General features: G+C 38.2%; 1 protein-coding gene across 1 annotated transcript; it reads right to left on the bottom strand.

Annotated features, from left to right (window-relative positions):
- Positions 1–860: 860 nt before the first annotated feature.
- Positions 861–9,226, bottom strand: tpp1 (tripeptidyl peptidase I). Its single transcript, XM_026934402.3, has 13 exons — positions 9,075–9,226; positions 8,817–8,888; positions 8,552–8,691; positions 8,310–8,460; positions 6,333–6,454; positions 5,895–6,073; positions 5,421–5,619; positions 4,894–5,082; positions 4,693–4,762; positions 3,752–3,872; positions 2,776–2,934; positions 2,242–2,367; positions 861–1,998 (listed from the first exon to the last, which is right to left on the bottom strand). Exons 1-13 carry the CDS (start codon positions 9,077–9,079, stop codon positions 1,858–1,860), a joined length of 1,674 nt encoding a protein of 557 aa, XP_026790203.3. The 5' UTR covers positions 9,080–9,226; the 3' UTR covers positions 861–1,857.
- Between the last annotated feature and the right edge of the window lie 1,538 nt (positions 9,227–10,764).

The following is a 10,764-nucleotide window of genomic DNA, read 5'->3' as shown; positions in this document are numbered from 1 at the left end:
CCTTGCCACTGTTCTCCTCTGGCTTGCTCATTAGGGATAAATTCATACATTTACAATTTATGTCTTGACTGTATTCGTTTCTGTAAAGCTGCTTTATGACAATATCCATTATTAAAAGCTCTATACAAATAAAATGGAATTGAATTCACTGGTTGTCCTTCCTTGGACCACTTTTGGTAGGTAGTAACCACTGCCTACCAGGAACGCCCCCACAAGACCTGCCGTTTTGGAGATGCTCTTACCCAGTCGTCTAGCCATCCCAATTTGGCCCTTATCAGAGTCACTCAGATCCTTACACTTCCCCATTTTCCTGCTTCCATCACATCAACTTTGAGAACTGACTGTTCACTTGCTGCCTAATATATCCCACCCCTTGACAGGTGACATTGTGACTAGATAACTGTTACTCACTTCACCTGTCAGTGGTTTTAATGTTATGGCTGATTGTGTGTGTGTGTGTGTGTGTGTGTGTGAGTGAGAGAGTTTGAAAGTGTGAAGACTTCTGTTACTTTACAAGGGCCAAGCTGTTATGGTCAGATGACTGGGTTGCTTTAATGCACATAATTCTGATTGTTGTAGCTTGATAACCAGTTAAATCGGGTGTGTTAGTGAAAGGAAAACAATTACTTGACCGATGAAAGTGTCATCACAGTGAAAGCCTAGTTTCTACTTATGCTATTAGAGACAGCCATTCCACCCTTAACCATGATTTGTATGGACGTGTAGAGTGTAATGGGGGAGGGGGGACAAAAAAAAAAAAAGAAGAAGGAAATAATCAGGGAAACTTCAGACTTTTTGTATTACAACAAGATACAGTAAAAAAAAAAAAAAAAAGCATATGCTTTCTGTTTCATGAGGAATGGTTTCAAAATGATTTTATTTGACTTGCATCAATCATCGTACATTGCTCATTTTTAAAATGCCATTTTTACAATTAATGCTAATATCATATTCCCTGTATTAACAGACCTTTCTCATTTCTAAAACAACATTCATGACCTCAAACAAAGGAATTTCAGCAGTAACTTTTATTAAAAAAAAAAAAAAAAAAAAAAAAAAGTGCTCTATGGTGATGTATACCAAACACGAACAAGCATACATTATGATTACTGACACCATTCTATTTGCATTTGGACTGATTAATTTTATTTTTGATTTTTTCCACTGATTTTGTTTAATGATAAATGATCCCGTGTATCAGTGCCGGTTATACAACTGATTTTTGTCTTTGCAGCACAACTTAAAGCTTATTTGAAAATGGCTATTTTTCTACAAGTAAAAACAACCATTTTCTTTTACAAACTGAGGGCAGAAAAAAAAAAACAACAACATTAGAGTGGACTCAAAGGTGTTTTTGCCCCAATACCAAGTACTTATACTGATACCAAGAACCCAGCTCTCAGTTTCACTGCATAAACTGTTTAGTGCAATCTTACTGAAAATTGTATTACATTAGTCAAAGGGCCTGAGAGGTTTTAAGGCCACATATACAAATATATATACATACCTCCAGTGCAGTACATTAAGAGACTGAATAACAGTAGGGAACAGTGGATTACTAGTGTTCACTGAGTTTATAAGCATCAGTCCTGGGCTTTTTTACTGCCAACACTACCTTAAAAACGGACCACTGCGAGAGGGGAAGGTGTGGGGTGTTGTTTCATTTTAACAATCAAAAAATTTCACCTTGATTTGTTAAAATGCATTTGCTCAGTAATCAAATGACAATAAAATGTAGAACATTATGCCTTATAGAATCATATTGTGACACTCAATTTTTGTATATAACAAAATAATCTTTTAAGGTCTTGCAAGGTAAAGGTGAAATTTTTCAAAACCTGTTGGTTTTCTGAGTCTTTAGTCCTCTATCAGAGCAGCGAGTAGTGCAGGGTAGTTTGGGGTTCCCCATCCAGTCACGGGATCCCATGAGGAAGCAGCGCAGAAACCTTGCCCTTCTACCTTGTCATCCAGACAACCCAAGTGACATCCCTCTGTTACCTGAGAACATAAGGAAGTTGAAACAGAAAATTGTGAGCAAAACTATTACCTTGAGGAACAGAAAGCCAAAATTTCACTGAGTTAAAATGCATGTGGCCTAAATGAAACTACATGGTCTCAAAAGAATCTTACTATAGCTCAAAGAAGTCAGTAATAGATGGTAACTTATCTACAAAGGAAGTGAAATGCTTCTAACAGACCAATTATATATTTTTTTCCACCCAAGTTTTAAGAGTCTCTTACATCAAAAAGACCAGTGCCTTTGAGTTTATACAGTCGGGGATTGAGGAAGCCAAGAGAAGGACGGCCTTTCAGGAAGCGCTGGTCATTAATGAGTGAGAGGATTCCTCCTACTACTGGAGTTGAGGCCTAGAACAAACATACAAGCTTGAATTATTACCCAATTCCTCAGGTTGTTTAATCTTAGATTAATCATAAGATAGATTAATCTAGTTTAAACTTGTTTGATCATAGGTCATGAGGGGAAAGGCACATGACACACACCCACCCCTGTGCCCCTGCTCATTCATGCAATTATCCAAACAGCCAATCAGGTGGTAGCAGCAGATACAGATCAAGTGTTTCAGTTAATGTTCAAAGTCACTGAGATCACATTTTTCCCACGTTCTGATGTGAACATTAAATGAAGCCCTTGACCTGTATCTGCATGATTTTATGCATTGCTATGACTGGCTGATTGGACAATTGCACAATTACATAATTGAATATTCCTATTAATGTGGCTGGTGAGAGTGTAAGTTTACATTCTCTACTAACCGAGGTTCCAGATACCCATGGGATGGGCACGAGGTTGGTAACGACCCAGTAATTGTCTGACAGTGCTGCCATGTCAGGATAGGCTCTTCCACTGCGGTTGAAATAGGACTCCGGAGGAAGCGGATGTGCGCCTTTCAAATATGCGCTCACTGCACTAACCTTAAGACATCAGATATAAAACACCTTTTTTAATGTTCATGCGTATTAGCAATTAGCATATTGTTAGAATGTAATGGAATATACAGTATTGTGCAAAAGTCTTAGGCACATGCAAAGAAATGCTATAGAGCAAAGATGCCTTCAAAAATAATGAAATTAAATGTTTCTACATTAAAAAAAAAAAAAAAAAAATACTATGTAAACAGTAATAAATGAAACAAAGTCAATATTTGGTGTGACAATCCTTCGCAATCCAAAGTAGCCTCAGGTACAATGTGTGCAGTTTTATAAGGAAATGAGCTGTAACGTTTACTGAGCATCTTGCAGAACCAGCCACAGTTCTTCTGGAGACTTTGACTGTCACACTTGCTTCTTATTTCTGCAGCAAAACCCAGCAGCCTTCATTTATGTTTTTCTGTCTGAAAAGTGTCTCTTATGTAATATGCTGCTCTCTTTACTGACATACAAACATTTTTCTGTAACATTTATTTTTGTGCTGAAAAACTAATGTTTGGAAATCTAAAATGTTTTTGTACTGAATTAATAATGTAGAAGTAATAAAATAAAAATGGGGTGACTTTTGCACAGTGCTGTACAGTTTGTGTATTTGTTAACTGTGCTAAGCCTAATAACAGAGCACAACATCTATAGATCATTCGTACTTATCAGTTGTACTGGTTTTCAAACCAGAGAACCGTGGACCTATATTGATTATTTAAAATCAATCAATTATTTAAAATTTCTATAAAAAAAGTGCTTCTACTTTAGTTCATTTGCTCAAAGTTAGAGTAGTGTCAGGCCATTTATGGATGTTTACCTGATAGTCTGGCATTGCAAACACATTACTGAAGCCACCCCCACTGATGTAATCTGTGACCTCATAGGTGATTTTGAAAGGATTCTTGAAGGACGTCCCACCCACTGTGGTCACATATGGACTACAAACATAAGGAGGAGACAAAGAAGAAAAAAAAAAAAAAAGATCTTCATTCAGCATTTTCATTAAAAATGACTCAAACAAAACCTGCAACTATACAATAGATCATATATTTAAATCACTGTCAATACGCACTGATCACCTGTTGCCAGGATTACCTGTCATACAGCAACAGCACAACACACACTTTCCTTATAACAAGGACTATTAAATTTGTATGTTTACTTTTATGCTGTTGATAGACTTTACCCATCACACACTATCCCAGTCACTGTGTTGCTGTTAACCGCATGTTCCACAATGCCTTGCTTGTACCTGTTACAAGTGTTATTTATTGCACAGCGTGTATTTGTCTTGTACTTGTTGTAATGGCATGTCTTATCTTTTATTGTCTCTCTTATTGTTTATTTGCACCATAACTTTTCCTACATTGCACTACAGGTTGTCTGCTGATCATCTTTTACCACACGGTCACTTCTATAATATATTGCACCAGTGCCTGAAGGCCATTTCATTCTATTGCATACTTCTATATGGCTGGAATGACCAAGCTTTCTACTTTCTAGCAACTTATATATAATGGACACCTTCAAGCCAGCCAAAAACAAATATATATTATGGCCAAGTTATAGCCAGGTATAGCAGGTACCTGTTAGTCCACTGCCGCGGCAAAATAAAAAGTAAAATGTTTCCGTCTCATAAAGGGCTTCTGCACTAAAACATTTTTTTCAACTAACTGATCCAACTAAAATAGATATCTACCAAACCACGTGTGAGGAGCATTTATTAAATAAATAAATAAATAAATAAATGACATGCACCTGGAAGCAGGAAAGCTCGGCCTGAACACATTTTCTTTAGTCAAGTGACGACAGCCAGCCCCACTGTCCCCTGTATCAAAATAACAAATATTGACAGAATGATAAATGCTGACAAGAGCCATATATAAAACGAGTCTTGACTATATGCATAGTCTATTTTACTTAACACCTATTTATAAACACAGCAATCCATAAATTTACCAGAAGCAAAGAGCATAGAGATTCCTCGGAGCCCAGCCTTCATGAATTCGTTGTTGATGCGGTTCATATAGGCAGTGGACAGACTGTCCTCGTCATCCCCGTAGCTGATTGTGTGCACCCAAGGCACAGCAGACATGTTGCTAAGGAGCAGCATCCACTGAAGGAATGGCTCCTGGGTCTCATGTCGACCTGGAACAAAACGAATCGAATGTACTTCATGCCTTGTTGATTTATAACATCAGTTGGACTGTAAAGTTATTTGACATAGGACGTGAAGACATCAGCACATTTTTAGTCACACACAGTTATATACAGTTAGAAAGCTTGATGTATTCAGGTAGACTGCTCAAAACCAAGACTTCATGGAAGAGTTAATCTACTTGTCTATTTTGTTCACATAAATACATTAGAATGTAGAATAAATAGAATAAAGATTTCATTTCTTTTGGAACTAACTTCAGAGTTCACTTCAAAAGCAGACCATTACAAAAACAAAGCAGGTCATTACATAACCCCTCTTTCCTTACCTGGGTTGGTGAAGACCCACGTGGAGATGTTGGCTCCAGTGCTCATGATATATTCCACATCTAAACTGGCTTCCAGGCCTGCTTTTCCTCCTCCCTGCGTGCCCACCACTCGCTCAACTTCAGACAGGTGCTTGAAACCTCTTGCAAATAAATTCATGAACTCAGCCAGGTCTGCTGGGTGGTAATACTGCTCCAAGAACTGTGAAGGTTATAGATGAAAATTATGACATGAACATACACACATATATATATATACACACACATACATACACACATACACACACACACATACATATATATAAAATGTGTGTATTTAAAAAAAAAAAAAAAAAAACTGTAATAAATGCAATCCATGTGACTGATAAATTTAATTAATTGGGCCCGAAACATTAAACACTGTGGAACTGCAATTTCTAAGCAAACCATGATTTCTCCTTAGCTCAAAGAGAATGGAGAGCAGTTTGATTGGAGTACCTGTGCCACTGCTTGGCTGTTGTTAGCAGCATGGCCAATATCAGCTGCAGTCAGGTTGTAGCGACTTCTTAGTATTGTAGGAGTCACACCCAAATGAAAAGCCTTTCCAGATCGCTTAGGCCCTTCCCAAGCCTTACTGATTTCTTTATCATTCAATGGAAAACGTAGCACACCACCCACTGGAAAAAGGGTGAAATTCAACTTTAATTTATTTATTTATTTATTTTTTTTAAACATCAAATGTACACAGAGAATTCCTCAATTTTAAAAATAGGGATAATATCCTCAATAACTGACATCAGTTAATATCAATCAGTTAATCAGTTAATACTGTTCATTGAAATTATACATCTGTTATATTATACATCTGCTTTTGAATCTCAAGCCAATACTACACTCGAGTCTGCAGTCAACCTAAAATTGTAACTATTCACTCACCAAAGTCCAGATGCTCAGATACATCTTCATGAACCGAGTAATGAGAGGACGACCTCATTACAGTCTGATCACCTCTCTTGTAGCGGTGAAATTCAGTTCCAGGAAGCAACGTTTCTGCCACCCTGAGAGAGAGACATCATAGAGTTCCACATTTAAAGAAACATCATTTTTACACCTAATCTCTCAACCACATCAGCGTCATATGTCCATGAACATGGCATCAATTACTATGGACAAGAATTTCAACATTTTTCTTTGTACTGAGAAAAGTGGAAAACCTGTTCAGTCCTAACTCACTTACAACAAAAGAAAAGGGCAATTATTGGGTAAGGAATAAAACATGATAGGGCATGCTGTTATAGAACAACACCCACCCCAAAGTTGATTTTCCAATAACAGCACACCCCAAAGTGTTTTATTCCTCTTCAACTACAGCAATTTGCCAATGCTAACATTTTTAAAAATTTATTTATGGAAGAATGTCACACTACAGAGTCAGCGGAGCTCATTCTCCAAAACACTCATTCAAATTCGTTGTCACAGAGAACGTTACAGGAGTTCATTCATACCATTCGCAATAACACTGTACAACGGCTCACCTGTGTGTGACAGATGATAACACTTTCACATTACACTACTACAAGAAAGCTATCATTTAGAAAGCTGTCATTATATTCTACATTTTCAAGGTTCTTCATATTCATTACTCACTACCAGTTTTCACAAGTGTACTTACGTAAATATTGATGTAAATCCGGTTAAATCTACAACTGTGTTCCATATCTGCACTACTACATTTAATTTAACTTATTGTATTTTATATTTTACATTTTGTGTGTGTACGTGTTGTATCTTGCTACTGACCATGCTGCTGTAACACAAGAATTTCCCTCACGGAATCAATAAAGTATATCTATCTATCTATCCATCTATCATTGAATATAATAAGACAAAAAAATAGTTTGTCCTTCTAACTATTAACTGCAAAGCCCTCTGTCCTGAACACTTCTGTGTCTGTAAAGGAAAAGTCTTACCTCTGACTGTTTCAAAGCACTAAATAAAAATCACTTCACTGAAAACGTTACCATACCACCAATTACAGCTTGTTATTTAATCTGTTTATTATTACTCTTTGATTATGTGCTGCATGTGCCGTACACATCCCTGTGCAAGTTCTTACTATAGAAAGAATCAAATATTAAAACAAGCAATTAATATAAACCTGTGATTTGCCTTGCAGCCGGGACTGCTCTCAAAATCTGATAAAAGCCTTAGGACGAGACAGACTTATGGGGTTTAATTCAACCGTTCTTATGAAGTGAACAGTGGAGCAATCCATTAAAAAGTAATTTCAGTTATTTACAATTTCTCTACAGTTTCGTGGTATCCATGTGTGATCATTCTACACTGGTAATGCATAACAACAAATTCCAGGTTTTCCATTCTTCATGTCTAAATTCTGGTCCATGGTAGATTAGGTTTAAAAGTTAAATAACCCTTTAATACCCACCTCCATCTCCCACCTTCAATACCACGACTGAGGTGAGACCCTTGAGCAAGGCACCGAACCCCCAACTGCTCCCCGGGCGCCGCAGCAAAAAAAAAAAAGGCTGCCCACTGCTCCGGGTGTGTGTTCACGGTGTGTGTGTGCACTTGGATGGGTTAAATGCAGAGCACAAATTCCTAGTATGGGTCACCATACTTGGCCACAAGTCACTTCACTTCACTTCACTACAAAGACTAATATGTTTGAACTGAAATAGTACTTTTTTCCTCACATGAGTCACCCAAGCTAAATGTGACATTTGGTTTTACAAATCTTCTCAATTATTTGTCTTTTTATTCTAAAGGCTGAATGTGGTTTTGAGAGAGAGTACCTGAGGCGCAGACTTTCTTCCAATTTCTATTGTACAGCTGCTGTGTGTGCATTTGTGGTCCATGACTAAACTGGCAACAAAGTTCAATGAGAAAGCTTACTGAGCAGTCATAGTACACTGCAAGAAGTCTCGTGTTAGCACTGTACGGCAGTTTCGGATCCCATGACCCTGCAGCCACGTCCACACGGCTTTCTCAGCCAGATGAGAAGGCCTGACCAGGGACGCCACTTCCTCCAAAGTCAAAAACTTCCCTATGCAAGGCAAAGCAAGAAAAGGTGCATGAGATACAGTGAGATTTAATGCTTAAAATGTAAGACTTTGATGAATGATGAGTCTTAGTACCATACTGCTGTGAATCCGGGTCTGATACAAGCTGCAGCAGTTTCTCAAGTCTGTCCACATTCTGCTGCTTTAGAGCAAAAGTGAGCTCCACTTCCTCCTGAGGAGCCACTCGGCCTGCATGGAGCCAACCTTCTGGCACACTAATACAGAACACCACTCACTTACAATCATACAAATCAAGCAAAATGCATTCAAAATGATTCTGCATCAAGATATGGAGGACATGAAGTTACACTGTTGGAGAAGACATTTCAAAATATCTTACAGTACAACTTGATCGAGCTCTAGATGCTCCCCATTGACAAGCCACACACACAGCAAGAGGAAAACCAGCACCCTGTAATTAAAAATGCAAATATTTCCAGAAAAGTTAATTTTTTAAAAATTTAATCTGTACTGTTTCAAACTGAAGGTCGTTCTGAGTATCTGGGGGAATGTTACTGCTCTTTAAACAAGTTTCAAAAGCTACAAGTTTCTCTTTAAAGAGTAAACAAGTCCACGATATTCATGTAGCAAAACTTACCGCATTGTCCTGACATAAACAAACACCACAAGCTGCAAACACAATTACAGCTATGTGCACAAAACTCTCCTGCGCTTTATGTACGAGTCCAGCAACACTTGGCTACAATACAAAACTATTTCTGTCAAAATAAAAGTCCTGGCTAATAGGTCGTAGAAAGAAACGTCAGATTTAACCTTAAAAAAAAAAAAAAAAATCAGGCACATGAAGCATTAAGAAAATTTTCGGTCTTTGGTGCACATCCTGAACTAGGGTATGACACAAGTCAGAAATGTCAGACATTTTTTTCAAACTAGTGTGCCTTAGGAAATGCACTTGTGTGCTGAGATTATGTGCAGGAGGTTGCGTTGCTGCCTCACAGTTCACAGGTTCCTCAATTGTGGCCTTGTGGCTTCCTGTGTGTTCTGTGTGTTCTGTGTTTCTGTGGTTTTCTCCCACCTCCCAAAAACATGCCAGTAGGTGGTCTGGCTATGCTATCCATCCATTTGTACAATTTATCCTACACAGGGTCATAGGGAGCCTATCCCAGGGGATCCCAGGGGACTAGGGCACAAGGCGGGGGACACACTGGACGGGGTGCCATCCCATTACAAGGCACAATCGCACACACCCATTCACTCACTATGGACAATTTAGAGATGCCAATCAGCTGACAGTGCCTTTGGACTGGGGGAGGAAACCAGAGTACTCAGAGGAAACCCTCAAAGCACGGGGAGAACATGCAAACTCCATGCACACAGTAGGTGCGAGGCAAACGTACTAACCACTAAACCACTGTGACCCCCACTGGCTATGCTAAATTACCCCTATTATAAGAATAAGTGTGTGAATGTGTGTGTGTGTGTGTGTGTGTGTGAGAGAGAGAGAGATCCTCACACGGAGTATGTGAACATGTGTGTGCATGGTGTGCATCTTCGTGTCTGGCTGCAGTCATGTTCTCAACTCCTAACTCATGTGAACACCTTGCAAGCTCTTTTAAAATTTTTTTGCAGAGTTACGCTCATGCATTAGAAATCTTTATTTGTACGTGTAAGAGTAAAACCAAAATTTTGTCAGTCACAGAATTTTTTTTAGCAGTTGCTACTGATTTCCTACTCTGAGAGGCTTCATGAATATTGGCTCTGATTTGACTCAGATAATGACCAAGGTCTTTAGAATGAAATTTGGTATTATAAAAGGAAAAGACATTCGCATGTACATAGAATCTGGATTTCTTGATGAGGATTGATGTAGGCACATCTAGGTATGCATGTCTACCATTTTCTGTTGTTTTATGGAAACAAAACTTTTAGCATTTTAGTATTCATTATAGAAAATTACAGGAGTTTTGCCTTGTGGCCAATCATCTGTATAACTACCAATTTCCAATTGCTTATTTTGTGGAGAAAATATACAGGACCTCCTGGAAGGAGAAAAACACATCACTGACTGCAATCATAAGCACAACTATTAGTTGGCATTGATTATTGCAATCATACATATTACATAAATCCAATTGCTATGTTTGTGTTGAGAGCATAAGGCATAAGATTCAGAGAATAGGTCAGCAAAATTGCCCTTTGAAACAGAAATATAAGTTATAGAAGTGCTACAAAGGGAGTCCTGCTGGGTTTGACCACAGGTTTCCTGTTCAACAAGAAAAAAGGGATACTTAAGATCAGCTCCACTCTTAAGTTACTGCACATAAATA

Source organism: Pangasianodon hypophthalmus, chromosome 10 (genome assembly GCF_027358585.1).
Source record: "Pangasianodon hypophthalmus isolate fPanHyp1 chromosome 10, fPanHyp1.pri, whole genome shotgun sequence".
NCBI lineage: Eukaryota > Metazoa > Chordata > Actinopteri > Siluriformes > Pangasiidae > Pangasianodon > Pangasianodon hypophthalmus.
The sequence above is the reverse complement of the archived record's forward strand: the minus strand, read 5'-3'. Positions and strand labels throughout refer to the sequence as shown.

Excerpts from the sequence above, each read along its gene's own strand:
- tpp1 (XM_026934402.3), bottom strand. Across the intron at positions 6,455-8,309 it reads CAGTGTACTATGACTGCTCA|GGTGGCAGAAACGTTGCTTC; the intron begins GTAAGCTTTCTC and ends TCTCTCTCTCAG. Across the intron at positions 4,763-4,893 it reads CTCTATGCTCTTTGCTTCTG|GGGACAGTGGGGCTGGCTGT; the intron begins GTAAATTTATGG and ends ATTTTGATACAG.